We start from the raw sequence: 24,568 nt of genomic DNA on the forward strand, positions 1-24,568 counted from the left end.
CTTTTTGTTTTTTCTGTCTCTATTATTACCTTCTTTTGTGTTAGATAGATATTTTGTAGTTTATCATTTTAATTACTTTTTTTTTTTACTGTATTTTTTCCAGTTACTTTCTTAGTGGTTGCCCTGGGGGTTGTAATTAACATCTTAATAGGCAACAGTCTAGTTCAGATTAATAACTACTTAATTTCGGTGGTCTACAAAAACTTTGATCCCATGTGGCTCCATTCCATCTCTCTTCCTGTGTGCTGTTATTGTCCTCTGTGTTATATTTTTATACATTGTTTGCACTGGGATGGATTTGTGATCATTGTTTTATGCAGCTACCTACTAAGGTGAGAGGAAAGAAGTTACAGACAAAAATTATAAACAAAAAATACATTTATACTGTATTTTAACTATTTAATTTACTGGTGCTTATTTGAGTTACTCTCTAGCTTCCTTTCATTAGGTCGGGCCTGATAACGACAGATTTTCAGTTTTTGTTGATCTGGGAATATCTAAATTTTCACCTCTTTTTTTTTAAGAGAGAAGGGCAAGCAAAGACCAACTCTAAATGTAGAATTCTTAATATATTTTCTAAATAAAGAATTGTTGGTTGTCAGTCTTTTTCTTTCAGTTTCTTGAATATGTCATCCCACTCTCTTCTGGCCTTTATGATTTCTGATGTGATGTTGATTGCAAATCTCATTGAGGATCCATTGTATGTAATTACTTGATTTTTTCTTTTCTTACTGCTTTCAAGATTACTGTTTTTCTTTGTTTTCTGACCAAAGAAACCAAATGTATCTAGATGTCACTCTCTTTGAATTTATCCTACCAGAAGATTGTTGAGCTTCTTGGGTTTGTAGGTAAATGTTTTTCATCACATTTATGACACTGTCAAACCATCATTTTTCATATATTCTTTGCGCCTCATTCTCTTCTCTCCTTTTTGGACTACCATTTATGAATCTTCTTACATTCAGTGGTATCCCACAGGTCTCTGAGGTTCTATTCATCTTTCTTTCTTTCTTTTCTTTTCTCTTCTTTTTTTTTTTCCCCCTTTCCTTTCCTTCCTCCTTTCTGCCCTTCTTCTCCCCAGACTGGGTAATTTCAGTTGGCCTGTCTTCAAGTTCACTCATTCTTTTTTCTGCCAGTTCAAATCTGCTCTTTATCCATCTAGTGAATTTTGCATTTTAGTGTACTTCTCAACTCCAGAATATCTATTTGTTTCTTTTTTTTTTAAGTTCTATTTATTTATATTTGGTGAGATATTCCACTGATGCATGCCTTTCTTCCTTTGTACATGGTTTCCTTTAGTTCTTTGAACATATTTAAAATGGTTCATTTAAAGTTTTTGTTTAGTAAGCCCAATACTTGGACTTCCTCAGAGACACTCTCTATTGACTTTTTTCTTGCTGTGTATGGTCCATAATTTCTAGTTTGTATTTATCATAATGTTTTGTTTTTAAAAAAGTGGGTATTTAATATAATACAATGTAACAGCTGTGGAAATCAGACTATTCCCCACCTCAGGGTTTGTTGTCACTGCTTTGTGTTCTTGCTGTTATTTTTGTTCTTTGTTTAGTGACTTTTCTGAACTAATTCAGTGAAGTCAGTATTCTTTGTATTGTGTGGCCACTGACATTTCTGCTAGTTAGCTTAGTGGCCAACTAATGATTGGACAGAGATTTCCTTAAATGTCTAGAACTGTAAGATTCTCAGTCTTTGTTTAGGGGCTGTGTGTGTATTGGGGTAGGCTACTTCAGAACTGGGGAGGGAAGATGGGAATAGAGCAATTTAAAATGCCATATAGTTTGTTCTTTTCACTAAAATTTAGCCAATATTTTTAAAGACACTTCCTGGAAAGCTTTTGGTTAATACCATAGTTCTTTTACTTAATGGAGTGACATCCCCAAACCAAAAAAAAAAACCCTAAAATTAAAGTAAAAAATTCACATTTTACCTATATCGTTATTAACAGAGTTAAATTTGAAGAAAATCCATCGGATTTCTGAAGCATATTTTCCTGACTGTCCTCCTGAGCTGGTCTTTGCTCAGTCTTTCTTAATTTTAAAACATCAGTTCCTATCTGTACAGACTGAAAGTTTTCAAAACAATCAAGACCTGGTTTCTTTTTGTTGAATAGTCCTTCTGTTAGTATATTTCTCTCTTCTCCCATTTTACTATAATTAGGAAGAAGAAACTCAACACTTCACTTAGAAATTTCCCTAGATAGAGCACCCAATTCATTAGGCTAATTTTTGTTTTCCAGGTCACTACGGACAACAGTGTTATAAAACTTCCTGACACTACATAAGTATTTTTTTCCTCCACTTTCCAATAACATTTACCTCATTTTCCTACAAATCCTCACCCTGCATCCTTATCAAAGACCAAAAGGCTTCTATTAATCTGCTCCTTCAGAGGACTTCAGGCTTACATTAACACTCTCCTCAAAGCTTACTGCCTGGTTGTAAAGCCACACCTACATACTAGGTTTTTATTCCAGTAGCATCTCACTAATGTGTACCAAAGTCTGTATTATTTATTAATTACTACTTGACAAATTACCCCCTAAATTAAGCAATTTAAAACAACAAACACTTATTATTTATTATCTAACATTTTCTCTGAACCAGGAATCTGAGAGTGACTCAGCCGGATGTTTCTGGCTCAGTTGTCTGAAGTCAAGCAGTCAGCTAGGGTTGCAGTCATTTGGGATTTGGTTGATCTAGAGCATCTTCTCCCAGGTTTACTCATTTGACTATTTGCGAGAGACCTCAGTTCCTCGCCTTGTGAGCCTCCTCGTAGTGACAACTCACAGTATGGCTTCCTCCAGAGTGAGTGATGAGAGAAAAAGAGACAGGACAGAGTGGTAGAGGGAGTGAGATGACAGTGAGCACCAATGTTCAAAGTATCCAGGGTAGAAACCACATTTTTTTGTAACCTAATCTTGGAAGTGACATACACTTCTGCAGTATTCTATTATTAATCACACAAACGACCCCTGATACACGTGGAAGGGACTACACAACAGTATGAAACCAGGAGGTGGGAGTGGGAATCGCTGAGGACCATCTTGAAACTGGCTACCACAAAGAACTTGTTAAACTTTTGAATTACTTGAAAAGTAAAGAGATAGGGCAAAAATAAGTTATTTCTGTCTTCTTGGGGGCAGTAGACACCACTTCTATGTGGCAACATATTTTCTCTTCTAGCCAAACGTTTGTTAGTTGCCTGAACTTTGAAATCATTTGAGTTTATAATCCCTGGTCTAAATCTTTAGTTAACTCATTTGCTTTTATGTAGTTGTGACAACTTATGCAAGTAATCTGGAAGGCTCATTAGCTAATCAGCAGCTGAGTAACATTTTCTTTGTCTCTCTCTCTCTCTCTTTTTTATCTTATTTATTTGTTTGTTTGGTTTTTGCCAAGTCCTTTGGTCTCACACATAGGTTTATTCTCAATATAAATTAACAAAAACTGAGTAGATGAATAAAGTAGCATTGTCTGTTCTGCTTTAAACTTAGCTCTAAACTCAATTCTAAAGTAATAGCCCTAATCACATGATATGAGTCTTATCATGTTTTTGTTCTTTTTTGATAAATTTAATTATTTTGAATTTATAAGGTGATATTAGTCAATAAATTGCAGAGCAATTAACCAAAATACCTAAAAGTAAATCCAGTATCTCCTTTTCAAACATAATACAAAGCAAGATTAGGTTTGAAAAAAGGTTGAATGGAGAGGAATGTTCACAGAAGTTTTCAGAGATTCCCGGAAGTAATAATCAAGAAATGGTATAAATTGGGAATCCTTACAGATAACATGAAAATTTCTTGTTTTGATGTAAACTACTTTAGTTAGGTTACATTTGCTCATACTGTTTATTCTGGACCAAAATATATCACATGGACTTATAAATTATGTACTTATTTTCCTAGTTAATAATTTTATATTAACCTAGTTAATATTTTTACTTGGCATTTTATGATTTAAATAAAATACAAGTTCTCAGTCTATATCTTTTCGTTTCTCTTTTATTTTCACTATAACCTAAGATAACAGTGTATTAATAATGTTAGCTGTTAAAATGCCAAGTACAGGAGTTCAGTATTTTATCTACAAGCTCATATAACCTTAAAATACTCTTGTGAAGCAAGCCTTGTTATGATTTTCAAGGTTCTATTATCATTTCTATTTTTATGAACAGAGAAACTAAGGCCTGGAAGGAATGTATAACTAGCCTAAGTTCATAAAGATGGTTAAGATTCCAATCTATAACTAAGTCTTTCTTTTTTTATTAAAATGTTGATGTACAGTATTACTTTAGTTTCAGGTTTTCTACAGAGTGATTTAACATTTGCATACATAATGAAATGATAACCACAGTAAGTCTAGAACCGTCTGTTCCCATAAAAGTTATTACATTATTATTGACCATATTCCTTATGCTGTGTATTCTCACTTATATGTGGAATCTAAGAAACAAAACAAAGTAAACTAATTTAAAACAGACTCAGTGTTAGAACAAACAGGTGGTTGCCAGAGAAGCGGGGGCATTGAGGGGATGAAACAGGTGAAGGTGGGGATTAAGACGTACAAACCTCCAGTTATACAACAAGCTGCGGAGATGTAATATACAGTTGGCCCTTGAACGGCATGGGAGGTAGGGGTACTGACCCTCTGCACAGTCAAAAATGTGAGTCAAACTTTACAGTGGACCTGCTGTATTTGAGGTTCTGCATCTGTGGATTCAACCAGTCATGGATTGTGTAGTACTGTAGTACATATTTATTGGGGGAAAAAATCCACATTAAGTGTACCCCCGCGGTTCAAACCCATGTTGTTCAAGCATCAACTGTATAGCCAAGTCTTTCTAATTCCCCCCCAAAAATAGTGCCTCTCTTCCCTACTGGAGTCTAAATGAAGAATAAATGTGAAGCCTAAAATGTTATTTTTTTATAGGCCCTTCTCAAAATGTTTTTTTCAGAATTCAAAATTTTTTGTTTTGAAAGAGGTAATATAAGGAGGTGTTTATTATGTAATATCTCTAACAGGTCCAAAACAGCACCCTGTGATCAAATATGTTGATATTTCTGCAGGACCATAAACAGATTCATGTTGGCTTAGGTCACATTTTGCTACCAAATGTGGTGGTCATGGTATGGAGGGAGTTTGTTGCCTTTCCTTACCTCTAAATAGTATCTTTTCTAACCTCCTAGCATTTTGGAATCAGGTATCTATAAAAATAGTTGTTTTTCCGCCTAGTGAAGTACTTGCCTTCAGATCTCTTAGACAAGTGCTGTAGCTCTTACTGAACCCCAAAACTAAGAAGACTTATCCCTTCAATCTCAGACAGCCCTGGATCAGGGCAGCCTATTCACATAACACTGATCTGCCTGGGTAAGAGTTGAGGCTTTTAAGGAGCAAAGAACTAGTATCTCTAGAAGTAGGCCCACTTGTAAGAGGAAGTAGTATGGAGCCAGACCAAGTATGCTTAGTCATCCTTCCCAGTTTACCAGTCCTTCTACCTCTGAAGGAGCAGAGGAAATAAAGGATTAGAGTGAGGCCAGAAGTGTGTGTGTGAAAAAGCCACCACCACCACCCCCGCAATACCAAAACTCTATCACTATGATACTGTGTTTGTAAGTGGTCTGTTCTTATTCCATACCTCTTAACTATAAAATCATTGAGTTGTTTTTACCTCTTGTACAAGTTTCAGGCAGAATTGTGTGTCACTGCTGACCTTTATTTTGGATATAGCTGACAAACGTGTTTTGGGATAGGGGACTGATTAAGACTCTCAGTAATGGTACTGCTGTATTCTATAAGGAGAAACCTAGTGAATGTATGCTGAAATATTTAGGAGTGAAATGTCATAATTCTGCAACTTACTTTCAGTAGTTCTTCAAACTAAAGAAAGTAAAAAGAAGGTGAATGTAGCAGAATACTAACAATTCTTGAATCTTGGTAGAGACTGTCTGTCATTGTAGTGGTCTTTATTTTTTCTTTGTGATTGAAATTTCTTGATATGAAAAGTTGAGAAACAGAGAGAAATCCTTGATGATATTCAGGCTGTACATGAAATGTACTGCATTTGACAGAATTGAAAAATTAATGATACAAATAGTTAAAGAGTTTATATGTTTTCTTTAATAGTTAATGTGTGTACCAACTCTGTTAGGTTTAAAATTGCTTGGTTACTTATATATTCAATTTATTTTCACATAGTAATAATTTAATCTCTGGTAGAATACATTTGAATTGAAACTCTGAAAATAATTTGTTTTTATGTGTAATTCTTTATCTGTATTTCAGTTTCAGACAAAAATGCTTATTTTCAAGAAGTGATTATATACGTTAAGTTTTGGGTTGACATATTATCATAAAACTAATTAAATCTACAAGGTTTCTACTGCTAAGTCCTATAAACCAGTTTATGAATTGATTCTAAGAGAAATTATGAACTGACTCTAAGAGACTTCTGAAATCATTAATTTATAATAAAAATAAGAAAAACATTGGTATTTTGTGTTCTGTTTTTTAATTCTTATTATATTTATTTCTTCCCTAGATCTTCCTCAGAACTGTGATCCTAACATTCCCCTAGTTGCTCAGGAATTAATGAAAAAGATGATACGTCAGTTTGCAATTGAGTATATTTCAAAAAGTGGTAAAATTCAAGAGAATAGAAATGGTTCAATTGGACCAAGTCTAATATGTAAAAGTATCCAAATGAATCAAGCAGAAAACTCGCTTCAGGAAGAACAGGAAGGCCCCTTAGACCTCACTGTGAATCGAATCCAAGAACAAAATACTCAGCAAGGTAAGAATTTTGTGTGTATGTGAGATATAGTTTTATGTTTGAATATTCTTAAATGTACATATAAACTTATATTCACAGAACAGTTTATTTTGGAAGTAATATTACTTGTAATTAGCCTCTGTAATATGAACTAGAGAGATGTGTGCTAAATTAGACCTTTTGTATTGCAATTGACTTTGTTTATAAAGAGAAAATGAGAGTTGCTCTCAGTCTCTTTTCACAATAAACTGTATAGTGAGAGAATCCTCACAAGCACCCTAAAAGCAAGGTATACAAATAAATGGATGTGTACAATGTAGAAGTATTCTTATAATGTACAGCTGAGAATATTGATGAAGCACTTGCTGTGCAGTTTTTTGCCCTTAGGTGAAAAATAAGAAGAAATAGATGATTTATCTTTAATTGTTTATGATGTAACTAAGGAGAGAGAAAAGTTAATACATGTGATAAATTTATTATAATCATGATACATTTTTCATAAGAAACCTGAATGATGAAGCTATGTTGGTGTTACCTAATGGTTAATTGAAGGAAGAGCTTGATTCTCCGAGGAAAAGGAAGGAAAAGCCTGTTGGTGCTTGTGGAGGATGCCAAACAAGTGTTTGCTTGGAGAAAAGTGAACAAGTAGCTCTTGTTAACCCAAGTTAGGGATAGTGCTGAAAGTCCTTGATGCCAGAAAAATATCAGCGTTAAGTTTGATTGCAGAAGGTGTGGTGTTTGAAGCTCTAAAGAAGAATACACTAGTCAGTATTTAAAGAAGGTGATCTTTTCAGTGTGTGAGACAGATCAAAACTGAGAGGAGCTAAAATACGGAAGTAATTTTCTCTTTTTGCTTCCCTAACTTTCAGTTGAATGAGTTTATTTATGTGGAAGGATATGAGAAATATTGAGATAATTAGATGTGTTATAAGACATATTAAAGATGATTATAATAAAAGCTTAAGGACATGATGTATCAGTACATTGAATTTTGGAAGTTAGAAAGCATAGGATTTTCAGAATTTTTGTTTGTCTTACTTTTCCATGTTTTACACTCTCTTATAGCTCTTCTTTTTTGTGGGAGGCAATTCAGTGTTCTAAAGAGGACTAAAACATAGGCCTTGGTATCTGTGACAGACTTGGGGTTGAAATCTCAGCTCTGCTACTTAAGTTACATGAACAATTAACTTTATCTATCTGAGCTTTAATTTCCTCACTTGTTATTTTGCAATAATAATTATACACTCATTGGAGCAATGTGAAAGTTAAATGTGAAATAACCAACTCATAAAAGATACCCAAACATTAGTCTCTCTATTCTCTCTACCTCGTGTTTCTTACCACCAGCGAAGAGAAGCATTGGAAACAACATGGTAGTTATCTGTAAATATTTGTATGGCTGTTACACTAAAGTAGGACTGAACTTTCTCTGAATGGCTCAATGAGTAGAATTAGGATCACTAGCTATAAGTTAGGTGAAAACAGATTTCAGGTCCATGTAAGAAAGACTATCTCTAAGGCTCAGACTTTTTTTTAAAGGGGAAGGGGGAAAATGATTTCCTGGTTGCCTAATCATTAGACATTCAAAACTGTCAGATGAATAGTTGGAATAGATGATATTTTAAAAGTAAATTTCCAGTCCTTACATTCAGTGATTCTATGAACTTGAGTGATAAGGCAGACCCAAGTAAATATAGAAAATAAGCAATGTAATTACTATTTTAATTATTGTGATATTCTAGGCATAAATGCATATGTGAACATTTGGAGGTTGAAAAGAGTAATGGTGGTGGATATAAATCTATGCTTTAAGTAGTCTTCTTGATTATTTTAATTTTGGGAGTGATTTCTTGTCTCATGAGATTACAGTGTTCTTTCTTCATGACAGGATTCATTTAGCTTAAAGTGGCTTCTGATGTAGAGAGCAAAGGAGAGAATGGTAATAGATAAGACTAAAGAAACAGGTGAGGATAAGATTATGAGAAAGCCATATAGGAAATATTAAGGATTTTGACTTTTCTTAGTGCCATAGAAAGCTGCTAGATTGCTTTAAGCAAAGAGTCATAAAATCACATTTTCTTTTATAAAACTGTTCTGCTGTGGTATATAGATTGGTAAGCTCAAACTTTGCCTACTTGCGTACCAAATTTTTTTTTAATGGAGTACATAACCTTTGATGCATTTGTTTGTGTACACATGCATGTGTATACATATATACACTAATACTTTATATGTATTAATCCTTTCACAAATTAAAAATTTTAAGGTTGACATAAAGACATTATAAGCAATTGTTAAATGTCTTGCTAATCATGATGACCTTATCTTATTTACACATATAGACTTTGGAGAGTTTCATTAGTCATAGTAGAAGATATAAATCCATATTTCAAATGGTTTCTTTCAGAAATAAAAAAGTTTTTGGACTGACTTCACTGTTCATACCTTTTAGTATAATTAATAAAGTGCTCATACTAGTAGTAGCAAGATTAGTTCTGTTTTTGTAATTTGCTAGTGCTTATATTTTTCGTATTATTCTCACTCTGTAATTTCATAACTGTACTCCTTTATTTGTTCATTAGTGAGTTATTTTAACAAATTAGATAATATAAACTATAAACTGTAGATAATCTAAACCATAAACCATGTGGATACTTTATGAATTGTCTGACTTATAACTATAAAATTTAATCCCAAATGGTTTTAAGATAACCTTATATAATCTTCAAGCAATAGATAATTCTTATCTCTTACAGACTGTTTTAAAGACTAGAGAAGAGAAAAAATACTGATGTAATCGTGATACCAAAACAAGGCACAGATGGCAAAGGAAAGAGAAGTTGCAAACTAGTCTTATTTACAAACCTAGGTGCAAAAATTCTAACTAAATATTAGCAAATTAAATATAGGGAAATATAAAAACATTATAAATAATGACTAGGGAGGCACAGATGAGTCTGCATTTGAAAAACCTTTATGATTTAACACATTACAAAAAAAAGAAAAAGAAAAACCATATCATCCTAATAGATACAGAAAAAATTTATAGAAGCTGACACATTTATGATTTTAAAAAGGCTTTTCACAACCAAAAATAGATGAGCACTTCTGTTATGAGGGACATCATAACCAAATGATTCAGAGTAATAGATGTGACAAAAATGCATACTATCACCAATTTTCAGCATTTTATGAGAGGCCTTGACTCGTATAATATGAGAAAATAGAAGTATTAAAATAAGCAATAGGTTAAAGGGAAAGAATGAGCAAAACTGTGGTTGCTTACAAACAGTATAATTGTGTATATAGAAAATATGAAAGAAAATCTACATAAAGTTTTATAACTGATGAAAGTGTTCCAAAAAGGTACTACTCATAATTATATATTACAACATGTCAGCTGTTATCCAGTTAGAAAATCCAGTTTATAAATAATTTCTTCTGCAATAGCAAAAAAAAAAAAAAAAGCAGGAAAAACTTTAAAACGCCTAAGACTGAAGCTAATAAACTGTTTTAGACCTTGTGGAGAGCACTACAAAACTTTATTGAAGGACATAAAAGAATACTCCCAAAATGAGTGATTATATTTTAAATGAATGGGAAACCTTTAAGAGAGAGCAGTTCATCTTTAATGTACTTTTAAAATTCAGTGTCACTCCAGTCAAAATTCTGGTAGGGTTTATTATGAAAAATGACTTGCCAGTCCTAAAATTTATGAGCAGTACTTAAAGAGCCAAGAATTACCAAGTCAAGGTGGTGAAGGACTTCTCTAAAACATATAAGGACTTAGTGTAATAATTCAAACAAGGTACTATGGGCCATATACAAATCACTAGGACAGATTAGCAAGCCCAGAAACTCTCCAAACATTAGTGGAATCTTGGTAAAGGACAGAGAGATGTCATTGTAAATCACTGGGACAATGGCCAACTCAGTAAATAGTTTCAGGGCAATTGGTTACCCACATGGAGCAAAAAAATAAAAATAAAAAAGATGAATCCCTACCTCACACCACTCACAAAAATAATTTCCGTTTGGTTAAAGTGCTAAATGTTAAAAGCAAAACAAATGTTAGAAAAGATAAGGGATTATGTCTTGAGAAATTCTTCCTTAGTTTAAGTTAAAATGCAAGAATAACAACCCATATTATAATTGTGTAAATTTGACTATACTAAAATGTAAAACTTAAGTATTATAAAAGTCACTGTGAGCAGAAAATTGAAGCCTTACATTTGGAGACAATATTTATGGTTGATGTAACTAACAACCATTCAGCTAACCAAACAAAACTATGGCCAATGTGGAAAACACAACTGTGTAGAAAAATAGGCAAAAATAGTTCAGAAGATAATAGAAAAGGCAAATAAGCAAACAAAAAGATGCTCAAAAGAATATCCAGCCCAGCTTTCATCCCAGTGTAGGGTTCTTTTATTCTGTTGTATATAACAGAATAAAAGAGATGGTAATTCAACCTCTGACTGTAAGTACTTAGAAAAAACTGTGTTTGACAGCTCTGACAATTAAGCTCATATCTCGGAAACATCCACCCTTCATTTTATATTTTTTCCACCTCCAACAATATTTTACCTAATAGTACTGTCAATATTTGTAGAAATTATATCTCCAAGTCTTCTCTTTTTCATGCTAACCTTTAGGGTTTGTGGGTTTCTTTTCCATCTCAACACTATGAGAAAATTTATTCCTTTTACCTGTTAGTGCTGTAAATATTCGTTGAATCTGTTTTGTCTCTTTAAACCTCTACTTCCCATGCAAACTGTTACAGCTTCTCTAATTGTTCTTCGTAAATCAATTTTCATACTCTGCAATTTCCTTATCCTCTCTTCCACAAACTCTAGACTGACTTAAAATATTGTTACCCTGAAGGAAACATTCCTATTTGCCTTTCCATTGTACTTTCTAGCCAAGTGCTTCAAATATTAGAGATATTTCTTTGTGCATTTTCATTATGCAGATTTGTATAAATACTCTGAGCCTCAAAAACTGGGAGAAAGTAAGTCATGCATTTTTTTGTCCTGGAACACTAACTTAAAAGACATGCAGACATAACATTAACATGTCAAAAATAATTTGTTTTTTGGTTTTAACCTGGGCCCAAAAGTAAAACTTACCCTGAGTTACAAAGTACAGGAAGAAATTTACAACTTATGAACCTTTATCATTATTGTGACCACTATGAAGAATTTACCAGTTCTATAAAGAACAAGATCAAATGTGGGCAGAGATGAAACAACAGCACTTCATCGGCCTTGTTGGTGTAGTTTTCTACCATGAAGTCCAGTGATTATTGTGGTAGAACTTTGATTTTAGTAAATTCTCACTTCATTGTAATTGTTTCCACGTTTATCTCCCCACTATAATCAACATTTGGGAACAGGAACCTATTTATTCTCTTTTGTATCTCCAGTGGATGTATGATGTATGACACTTTGGGTTTACTGAATTAAAAACTTTTACTATTTTCAAATGCTATTAAGAACTAAAATGAAGATTGAGACTTGATAATTTACGATTTTAGCAGTGAAATTTCTTATTTTAAACATACTAGAGGAAAATATTATGTAATGTCTTTATACTTAAACAATGTATGGAACATTGTGTCATGATGAACATTAATTATTGAAGTGCCCTGTAACCTTTTGACATTTTTAGAATTATTTTCCCTTGGCAACAAATAAAGTTAAATTTTTTAAGAAATTATTTCACATTGCTATCAGTAGGCTGAACTTTGGAAACCATATCTCCTAGTTTGAATAAGATTTTTTAAGAGACAAATTATATATGAGACTAATATGAACTAGGCTTCAAGTGAACATTTGGGAGATTATATTGAATAAAAGATACAAATTTAAGTGATTTGTCCAGTTGTCATTAAGTATCCTTTATTGTTGTTGCTGCCACCACCCCTAATCTGGTTTCTTGGCTGAGATTAAGGTAGGTGAGGTTGTCAGCTGAGATGTTAAACTGTAATTTAGAGAGTCATGTATCATTTTATGATACTACATTTTATAAACCACGCTATTTATAAATGAAGTTTGTTGTTACTTTGTTAGGAAAATACTGAACAATTTTTTTAAAGAAAGAGAAGATATTTCTGTATCTCATAATGAAAGCAATAAAGTAACCCATCTTGTATTTCTGTGCTTAACTTTGGTTTTCCAAAGCTAAAGACATATGGAAGAAAGTGTTAATGTTCCATGATCGAGAAGATACCATATCTTAGTAAACCTGAGGAGTAAAACATACCAAGATTATCCATGTCCCTTCCAGGCTAACCTTCTCTGACTCTAAGAGAGAAATAAATGATATTTAAAAATTCCAAATCAGGACATACCACTCATCTGCTTAAAACACTTTAATGATTTCTAATTGTCCTTAGGATAAAGTCTAAAATCCTGGACTCACCAAGATCCAGACTCTGCCTACCTATCTGTTCTCATCTTGCATCTCTCTTTAGTCTTCATATTGGTTTTTTCTGTTTCTTGAATGTCACATACTCTGGCCTCAGAATATTCATACATGCTTTTGCCTCTCTGCAGAAGCCACTCCCTACCTCTGCCAGTTTTTTCTAAATGAATCTTACTGGGCTTTTCTTTAGGTCTCCTTTTAAACATCAGTTCTCTAAGAAAACCTACCCCACACTCTTAAATTGGATGCACACAGACACACATACACACACATTCTTGTTAATTACCACCAAAATTTGCTTTGGTCTCTTACTGTATTTTTCTACAGCAGCCTGTATTCTTTTGTAGCCTCATCACCCTTGTAATTGTTTCCACCATCTTATTTTGTGCTTTCTATTTGTCCCATTTGTTAAGCTTTTTTCCTCCTTTGTTATTTTCTTTTAGATTGCATTGTTTCTATTTTAATCTTCTTTCTTTGCTAATTTTGAAATTATATACTCTGTTGCTATTCTGTAGTAATTACCCCAGAAGTTTTTTAATGTTTAGTTAACTCAACAGTTAAAGTAAGGAATATTTTAGCTTGTTTCCCGCCGTGACACTTATAGCCAATTTATCAATGCTTTAATTCTCTTTTTATAACATCACAATTAAAATATTATAACTATTTTTATATAATCAATTTTTGTTTAGTTTTACATACATGATTACCTTTTTCCTTTGCTTATCATTCCTTCCTATATCTCAAAGTGTCTTCTGAAATCAGAAATTCTTTTGATGAAGATTTATTGGTCGTAAACTCTCGGAATAGTTTTTTCAGTTTCTTATTTCTCTTTAACTACCTTTGTTCTTAAAAGAGATTTTTCCTGGGTCCGCGAGTCTGGGCTGACAGTTACTGTTTTCTCGCTGCTGCTGCTGTGATTGTGTCTTGGCTTCTGTTGTCGCTGTAACTACCCAACAAATAGTCTTTCCTTTGTAAGTAATCTTCAGACTCTCAACTTTCAGCGTCTGTCACTTACTCTCTGTCTCTGTTTTGTTTATGCTGTTCTGCAGCTTGTCTTGGATATATTTGGGTGTATACTTTTATTTATTCTGCTTGTGAGTCATATCATTTCAAAACATTTCTAAAACTGAGGACAAATTTCTTTCATCAGTTATGATTGTTCAGCCATTATCTTTTCAAATATATTATAATTCTTACTTTATCTCTTATTTGAATTTACTGAGACATAATTTGGACCCTCTCATTCTAGTTTTCATATCTCTTATCTTCTCTTTCGTATCTTCCAACTTTTTATCTGTGTTATATCCTGATTAGTTTATTTAGAACTATCTCCAAATTCACTGTTTCTTTCTTGAGCTATTCAAACCACTGTTTAATATTTGTCTTGAGTTTCTAATTTGTTGTTATTTTTTCATTTCCAGAAGTTACTCATTACTTTTTTGAAATATGCCTGTCAACGTGCCCCTAATTTTACAAAAGAATGAATAAGCAAGATACCAAGAGTGACTTGAGAGGATTATTTTAGGTAAGGTGGTCAGGAAAGCCTCCCTGAAGAAGTGAGTTTGAACAGAGAATTGAATGGTGAGAGATCCTTCATGTGAAGATGTGAGGGCAGGGCATTCCAGGCCAAAGAAATACCAAAAACAAAGACAAAAATATCAGAAATCAAAGAAGGCAGGAGCAGATCAGGTATGTCTGAGGAGCTGTATGAGGATTTTCTCAGTCACTTAAAAATCAAGAGAAAAGTCAAAGCTTTTTCCATAAAATCAGATTGTAGAGTGTCAAGAAATATGATTGTTACAGTATATTTAAGCTGGAATTTTCTTTTTTCTATTTTGTAAATAATACCAGAAACAAAAAAGCCATGCATTTTAAATTCAAAAGTTCCATAAATATTACCATGTAAACAAATCGTCAATTGACTAACCTGATTAGCTGTATGAAGTACAACAAGAAAGAAAAAGAATAAATAAATCATTTTCTTTGTAGCCATTACATTTTTCCTGAACCTTTGTTATAGTTTGATATAAAATTGACCATTCTGTTACCACATGGTTTCCAAGAGACAATTCGTTGGGTTTTTGTTTCCCTTTCAATTTCTTCACATGTTTTCCCTCCAAATAAAATATTCGGTAATATATACCTTAACATAACTTTGAAGCTATCAGTGTGCCAAAATAGGATTCTCATGCTCAGGCTGAATAAAGTAAAGCTAGATAGTATTCCATATGTAAATCTTCCTCTGAGTTTTCTGTTACATGAACAAAATTTAAATTTTCTTTCCATGACTTGTATGACTTTGCTAAGATCTTGTCTCTATCTACCCCGCTGGACTTAATCCTTTTCCTTTCTTCCTGGCTTATTATGTGCAAATCACACTAACCAACACATGCCAGGCTCACTTCACTTCTGAACCTTTGCTCTTGCTGATCGCTTTGTCTGGATTAGTCTTCAGATTTTCTTGTTCCTACGGCTTGCCCCTCTTCCTCATCTGTATCTCAACTAGAATATCACCTTAACAGTAGGGGAATGATAAAATCAAATGTATAAAAATAACATTAGAAAAATCAAAAGACAAATGGCAATCTATGAAAAAATATTTGTAATTTATATTACAAAATAAAGGACTAATAATCTAGTGCATAAAGAGTTTCAAAAAATTGAGAACTAAAAGATCCACAAACTGATAGAAAAATGAGCATTGTTTTATTGTCACTTCATAGATGAAGAAATTTTAAGAGCCTTTAAACATAGAAAAATACACTCATAAACTCATAGGAAATACACTCATATATGGTTCACACCTATCAGACTACTGAGAATTCAAGCTTAGCAATGTAACCTATTTGGTGAGGCTGTGAAGAAACAGGCATTCTCATGTATTGGGGAATACAAACTGGTACAATCCTTATGGAGCGGAATCGACAGTATCTATTAACATTATATACATTTACCCTTTGACCCAGCAATCTCATTTCAAGGAACTGAGCCTATAATTACAGTCATATAAGTATCGATGATATGTATGCAAGTTTATTCACTGGGGGCATTATTTATAATAGCAAGGAATTGGAAGTAACGCAAATGGTTAACTAAATTATCGTACATTCACACAGTGAAAGACTGAACATTTGGGGGAATAAAAAGGGTGAGAAAGATCCCTAAATTTACAGTGACATTTAAAAGCAAGTTACAGAACGGTACATATTACATGTTCTCTTCTATATAAACAAAGAAGGAAAGATAAAAACTAATAAGCATGGTTACCTGTAAGGGTTATAAGTAAATGAGGTGGAGGGGGCAGGATGGAAGTGCTGTGAATCAACCTTGTTATGTAGTTTTATGGAAATATTCAACATAATCCAAAGAATAAACATTTTAAAAAATTAAAGTGATCCCTAAAATTTGAAAAAGAATGTTACAAATGAACCTGGCCACATCAAGTCAGTAACATACTGATACTGAGAAAAGAATTATGTCAGTGACTTTACCCAGTATTTTGACCATACTTTCTTGGTGGAATATAATCTAAGGACAAGGGATACTTCAGAGAAATCCTAAACTTTCTTTTAATAATATTAATAATAATATTGTTCATTATTTTGGATTTATAGAATAAATCAAATATGTAACCATGTTAACGTTGTTTTAGGAAACTAAGATTTTCAGGGTAAAAGAAGAAACAAGTGCAAAGTCAAGTAATAACTCTGTAATACTACATGTAAATTGGAAGTGTCACTGCAAACTCACATTTTTTTTTCTTTTCAAAAATACACATTTGCTAGTCTGACCCCTGAAATATTCTAAAAGCATGACAGACAGCTCAGTAGCATTGAACTTAGGCCTGGATTGTTGTCTCTATATATTATTTTCCTTTAAAAGAAAGCAGGCCTCCTTGGAATCCAAGTCTGGATCAGAAAATGTGCAGAATGAGCCTGGAACTTCTTTTATCAGCAAGCAGGGAAGCGCCAAAGACTAATTTGTCAACCAAATATAGGAGCCAGTGTTAAGGATTCCTATTGGCCAAATAGGAGAACATTTAAGCATCGAAAGGAAGAACAATTACAACTGAAACATATTGAATGTTTTAAAATCCATTAGTGTATGATACTTCAGCAGCACATATGAAAAATTAGAATACAGAGAAGACTAGCATGGCCCCTGTGCAAGAATGATATGCAAATTCATGAAGCATTCCATAGTTTAAAAAAAAAAAAGCCGTTAAAGTTACGAGTCCACACTGAAGGAACATACTATTTTCCTTACTTTGAAAATGAGCAACTAGAGGAAGGACTTAAGTATTTATTTTGCTTTTCTTTTACAAATTGTATTTCAAGACAATCAGACTTCATTTAAGGAAGATTCTTGAAGAAGAGTTTCATCTAATAAATATGGAAGACATGATAGACTTGAAATTACTATTTCGTACCTCCTAGTAAGATAATTGAATCAAACACCATCATCAGAAGATAAAGCTATAGAGGAATGGTTATTCTATATTTTGTATGTTTGAAATTTGTCTTAGTAAAAATGTCTTTTTTAAAAAAGAACAAGTCATTTTCTTAGAGGCCTTGCCTGATCATTTATTCCAACATAGTAACCTCTTCCCACTTGGCCATTGTTATTCTGTCCTGTTACTGTGTTTTATTTTCATTATAGGTCTTATCACCTTGTGAAATTATTTTTTTATTGATTTGTCTTTCCTTTTTATGCTCTGCTGGAATATAAATTCCCTGAGAGCAGGAACATTTTCTATTCTGCTTCCTACTGTGCGTAGAAGAATGACTGGCATATTATAACCATTCAGTAGATATTAATCAAATGAATGAACTGTAAAGCTATGCATTGTAGAAAAGCTAAAAATAGATAAACAAATGAACAAAATAAAAATCTTTTCTTCACCTACCGATAGGTAACTGTTATGGTTAAGTTTTCAATCTTTCTGAATCTCTTCCTGGAAAAAGATACTCACACACATACTTACACACTCTTAGGCTTGCTCTCTTCTACCAGAGCTCATTCCCACGAATCATTCATTGTATATAATCCTCTGTAGTTTTATTTTTTAAATATTTTTTAAACATCCATATGTTACTATTTTTCTGCAGATCCGTTTTAATAGTTAAATAGATTTACTTAGCCGAATAGTATTCTATATTATGGAAAGGTCACATTATATTTAATTCATATCTTCAGATATATAAACAAACATGCTTTAGCTGAGATTTTTGCACTCAATCTTAATTTTTACTTGAAGACAATTTCCTAGAAGTGAAATTGTTGCATAAAAGAGCTTTCATAAAGCTGTTAGAAGTCAAGATAGTGGATGTGGGGGTAAGTTAGTGACCCCGAGGTATGATGGGGGAGCTTCTGGGTTGATGGTGGTGACCTAGGTGCTATTTACATAAGCATGTTCAGTTTATGAAAATTCATTAAATTGTGTACTTACGTTCATTCTTGTTATGAATGTCATATTTCAGTAAAAAAAAATTTTAAAGTTCATATAAATCATTTTTGGATGAGCATGACAAAGGCTAGCAAATCTAAAGTTTTCCAATATATAGTTGTAATAAATATACATTCCACATTTTAAATGTTTGGTTAAAACTTAAACTTACAGAATAAAGTAGTTCAATACATAAGATAAAAAAGAGAATGTGTTTTTTAAAATATTTTTCAAGGTATTGACTTGAAACCTCTTGAAACTTTGCTTCAGTTCAGTACTTAAAGGAATAACTGAAGAAAGAAAGAACTACAGTGAAATTCTTTTTTTTTTTTACAATGAAATTCTAAAATGGCTTGTGGTGGAAGTGCTGAAACCTTGTTTAATTTTACCAGTAATATTTTCCTAGTTCAATTTCCTAGTTCAATTTCCACATCCTAAATTTACTATAAGCACTTTACTCTGATTTATTTTGCCCCTTATCAGTATTAATAAGTATTAGATGGATGAATTCTATAGGATTTCACCTATGTATGCACTAAATAAAACACGTCAGGAAGGCAATAGCCCTTCCCTTTTAAAAAGATGTTTGACATGCAGAGGAAGGCAGATGAGGGAAAGAAAAACCAATGTTAATTGATGTGCTACTCTAATATTACATTGATTGTTTCCTCCATGACTCTGAAACTAACTCAGCGGTTAAACAAGTAACAAAAACAATTTTAAAATAAAATTTTGATAAACCCAAGGGGTTGCTTTTACACTTTGGTATTATTTTGTTAATAAGTTTGTGGGGGTTTTCCATTAATACATGCTCATTATGGCAAACATGGGGAAAACAGAAAATTAGAGAGCAAGATTATATATATTATGTGTGTGTATATTTATATTATATATACATTATATATACATACATGTGTGTGAGTTGGTGCCCACACACATATTTTAATTACTCACATCCTTATTAAAGGTTATGTTCCATTTGTTATATTTATTTCCAGATATTATTCTATATTTGGTATTTTGGGTTTTTTAAGTATTTAGAGTGTTTAAAAATGTATTTCTACTTATCAGTAATATGGAAATCTTTGGCATATTTTTGTGCGTAAAACCATGTTCATGTTAAATACTAGTTTCTTAAGATAGATGCCTTGAAGAATGTGAACATTTTAAAGATTTTTGATAGCATATTGCTAGATTATTTCCAAAAGTGTTCCATTTCTGAAGTGGTAATGTTTAAAGGTGCTAAGTTTATTATACCATTATCAACATTGTAACTTGTCTCTTTAAAAAATTACACAGATTAGAATTGTAGTTGAATGCATACTCTGGAATATGACTGACTGAGTTTGAATAGTGTTTTCACTACTTACAGCTGTGTGACCTTGGGCAAGATAACTAACCTCTCTTTCACTCTCAGTTTTGTCATTAAAATTTGCAAATTAATAAAGCCTATTTATATATACTGGGTTGTGTGAGCACTGAATGGGTCAAGACATGCAATGCTCTTGGAGTAGTGTTTTGCATACTTTGTGTACACTATAGAAAAGTATAGTTTTATATATTTAGATTTTATGTAAGTTCTATTTTCTGGAAATCAGTTGACTATAAATGATTACTTTGAAATCATGGGAATCTCCTTGAGAGTACAGTAGGAGAAAACCAGGAAGAGCCGAAGGCTGACTAGAACAGTACATTGAGGGGCTAAAAGGAAGGCAAGAAGACTCATTTAAGGAGTTAGATAAGAAGTGGTCAGAGACATAAAGTAGAAATAGCATTAAGGTATTTATTAAAACTGTTAATGTAGGTTTGCATCAAAGAGTATTAAATATTAAATTGCAGTGATTTTGATGAAACTTTTATTGCTATTGATTAGTAATTTATGAAATTTAATTTGTTATATTTTTCCCCTTGTCCAAAAAACATAAAATGTATGTGATTTTCTCCTTATTAAAATTCATTTGCCTTCATGTACTGAATCTTACCAATATTTACATCTTTAGTATTGATGATGAGTAATATGTTTTTAAAAAATCTTTTAGCTCAGTATGGACTGAGCTTGATGAATTTGTCTTGTATGGCACCTGGAGATCAATAATATTGTGAGAATAATAAATATATCTTTAATATACTTAGTATTCATATTTAATTAAGTCGTTAGTGATCATCAGTCTTGATATTTCTGAAGAAAAATCTGTATGATTATTAGAATCTAACAAATATAGAAATTGTTGATTAAAAATTGTTCTTAGCCTCTTTAACTTAAGTGGAATTTCTCTGTGTAAAGCTAACTTCTCTCATATGGAAAGCAACTTTTTGACTATGCTGCCATTTTCGGGCTGGCTGAACAAAGTCCATTGATTTCATGACTGTTTTATCAAGTCAGGATCTGCTGTGTGCAGTGCTGTATGCTGACATTGGTGTGACAGAATTGAGCAAGTCATTGATGAGTCAGTGAATGGGTCTTTTTTTGAGATACTATTCCTCTCATGCCCTTGTTTTTATAAGTGAGTCTTGTGAGAGAATCAGCCAAGTAAGTATACTTAATTAAATATAAATTGTAAAGATTCTAATCTGTATAGATTCTAAACATAGTTACTAATTCCCACAATACTATTGGATTGCCTAATAAGCTAGGCAAATTATAACATGTCATAAATACAGTATAGAAGAAGAGGGTGCTGTAGAAGTATGAAGAAGGCTAGGGGGAAATTAGGAAAACCTTCTTTGAGGGGCTGATCCCAAAGGACGTATGTAAGTTAGCCAGGCCAAGATAGCACAAAACATACTTTGAAAAATGGACAGAGGCCAGATAAGAGATGAGAAAGAATAGTGTCCTTGGATGAGTGAAAAACAATTCTGTATTATGAGGGGTGCATTTGTCTGCTTTGAATAGATTCTTTATCAGGAATTTGCAGGAAAATAAAGAACTGAGAACAATTGATAATGGAAATTCAAATCTTCGTTTTGGTATGCAAATTCTCAAAAAAAATTTTTTTAACCCAATAAAACGTTGATACTCAAGAAATTGCTTAATTTGGTCATGGTTTCAGTTTTTCAAACATCAGTCCATTTTAAAAGTTATCTCTGATAGTGTCATGTGCACAATTATCTGCCCTGTTGAAAGATTACACTGGCCTCTCTTTAATTCTTTATCTTTTACATTAGTGTTTAATCAGAAACAATTAAATTGTGTTGTTAATGCTCAGTCAACAACCAGTAAATGGAAACAATTGTGTTTATTAGGAAAATGCAGTGTAATAATCATGTTCCCATCACCCAGGACTACTAAATGTATTTGATCATATTTGCTTCTGGTATGTTTTCTCTAAAGGAATTATCACATCCTTTGTTTATCCTTGGCAGCAACCACTGATAATACCTATTTATACATCTATATGCAAAATAATTTTGTGTGCTTTAGGGATTCACATAAACGCATACTAAATGCACGCTTGCACGCTGATTTACCCCTGCAACTTGCTCTTACTCATCAGGTTAGCAAAAATTAAAAATCTCAGCAACACCAAGTGTTGTCAAGGGTATGGAAAAAATTTTGGTAATACCTACAAAAGTGTAAAATGTATACCCTACTGTCCAGCACTTAAACTTCTAGGTGTGTATCTTTGAAAAACTTTTATACGTGAAGCAAAAGAAAACATTTAGAAGAATTTTCGTTTCAGCATTGTTTGTAATAGTGAACAACTAAAACAACCTAAGTACCTACCAATAGATGAATGGTGAAAGAATTTCAGTCTCTCTTTCTTTGTGTTTTATTTATTTTATATTGCTCTGCTGCATTTTTAGCATAGTAAGTACTTAGTTTTTATTCATCAAGTTAATTATTAGTACCTTGATAATATATACACACAAAACAATGTACCATATACTTTATCTATCCAGTCTCCCATTTTACCCTTTTAATCCAGGCATTCTAACTTCTAGCAGTAACTGAATTTCTTCTAATTCTTTGAAATTCTAATTATCAAATATTCTTGAACATTTATTGTGTGCCAGGTACTGTTGTAGGCAGTGGGGTACATCAATAAATAAAATAGACATGGTCTCTGCCTTCGTGTAGCTTATCGTCTGGTGGCTAGCCCTAGGGAGTATACACACAACTAGAATATAGCCTGCTAAATGCTAAATAACGTAGGTAAGTGTTGCAGGTATAGGAACCTAGAATACTTAGAACCAAGTTCAGTTTGTGTCCTGAATGACTGAATGATGAGTAAGATTTGGTGAGAATTAGTATCAGTGTGGGAATAAAAGGGAAGGATTAGGAGTCTTCTAGGCAGAGGTAGCTAATTGAAAGTGCGAAAGCCCATAGCTGAAAAATAGCCTAGCACTTCCCCAACAGGTTTCCCTTTTCCACCCTTTGCTCTTTGCAGTCCATTCTCCCCACAGCAGATTGATCCTTTAAAAACATAAATTAAACTTGTGCCTGTCTTATGCTTAGTGTCTTCCAGTGGTTTCTTGTCTCTTTCTAAATAAAAGTCAAATTTCTTGCCATGGCCCATAAGGCCCTATGCGATCTGCTTCCTGTAACATTTCTGATCTCATCTCACTCAGCCTGGCTTACTGCACTCCTGTCACCCTGGCCTCTTTGCTGTTCCTTAAACACTCCAGATATGATTCCATATCACAGACTGATCCTTCTAGAAGCTTTCTCCCAGATAACCAGCTTGGTTGGTACTCTCGCTTTCTTCAGGACTCTATTCAAGTCAAAGAAGCCTTATACTGTTAACGCTTGATAAAATGGCAACCGCCTTAGCCCTACCCTCATTACTCTGCTTTGTTTTTCCTAAGTAGCACTTACCATCAACCTGAAATATGGTTGGTGGTGATGGTGGAGGTAGTGTATGAATTGTTTGCCTAGATCCTAAGCACTGTGAGACTAGGTACTTTGTATGCCATTTTTACTGCTGCTCTCCAGATTCCTAAAACAGTGCTTTGCACATGGTTGAATTATTTTTAAACCCAGCTGAAATTTTGAGTATATTTTTTCAATATGAATTTTCTTACAATTTCTTTCCTTTAGCTTTAATTTTCAGTTTTTAGCTATCAGTAAAGACATACTCACAGCATTATTTGTTGCTGTGTTTTAAATTCATATTTTTATTCTTTTTGAAGTTTATTGGATTAACAATATATGAGTCATTTAAGTTTTATTTATGTAAATTCAGTATTGTAATAGTAATAAAAACAACTTCATTTTAGCAACAAATATATAGGCAGTTGTTTTCAAACAGGTTGTTTTTCTTAAAATGTCTTATTTTGTCTTCATCCAATCACAGATGTAACCACAATATATTACATAGGCAATGATTCAACTGTTGTGTATTTCAGTTACTAAAAACAGTAAGATGTTATACTGTGAGTTCCAAAAAATGCATTGGTTGAACATAGAGTCAAGGATTACCTAAAGTATATGTCCCACATATTGCTAGTCTTGGTAAATGCTAATTATTGTTCTCTTATTCATCATCATATTTTCTATGCGCTGTTTTGTATGACATACATTATTCCTACTTTCCCAAAGCATTATCTGGGCAGCCTTGAACAGAAAACAGTCCTGTTTCTATTGAATGAGCAGTCAAATGGCTCACTGTAGAACAGTGGGAAAGGTGACCAAGGCTGAATTTTAAACAGATTTTATATCATAGTCTCTTTGTTTCTTCATATCACTTGGCAATGCCAGATCTTTCTCTGTTTCTTTTTTCCTATGTAGTGCCTTCCCAGTCATGTCCTGTTGCTAAAACCATAAGATGAGTTGGTAATGACCACATGTCAAATGCAAGTGTTAATTTTTAGGTGATGAATTAGGAGATCATCAAAATATGAAATGTTAAAATGTAAGGATTACCTATTTGTCACAAATATAAAGTTTTTTCTCTTGCAAAAATTATA

General features: G+C 32.8%; 1 protein-coding gene and 1 non-coding gene across 13 annotated transcripts in view; both read left to right on the top strand.

The window, feature by feature from the left end:
• Positions 1–24,568, top strand: part of LCORL (ligand dependent nuclear receptor corepressor like) — a 154,797-nt gene that overhangs the window by 98,624 nt on the left and 31,605 nt on the right. For 10 of the 12 annotated variants that reach the window (XM_074349838.1, XM_074349841.1, XM_074349868.1 and 7 more), the window contains one exon: positions 6,559–6,810. In XM_074349838.1, the coding sequence (XP_074205939.1) occupies positions 6,559–6,810 (252 nt within the window). Of the gene's footprint in view, positions 1–6,558; positions 6,811–14,636; positions 24,563–24,568 lie in introns of those variants that run through there. The other 2 variants (XM_074349886.1, XM_074349897.1) reach the window with 2 other exon arrangements.
• On the top strand, positions 17,316–17,421 carry LOC123613692 (U6 spliceosomal RNA). The gene has a single exon (XR_006721079.1). It is a non-coding gene; the product is annotated as a U6 spliceosomal RNA (small nuclear RNA).

Source organism: Camelus bactrianus, chromosome 2, assembly GCF_048773025.1.
Source record: "Camelus bactrianus isolate YW-2024 breed Bactrian camel chromosome 2, ASM4877302v1, whole genome shotgun sequence".
Classification (NCBI taxonomy): Eukaryota; Metazoa; Chordata; class Mammalia; order Artiodactyla; family Camelidae; genus Camelus; species Camelus bactrianus.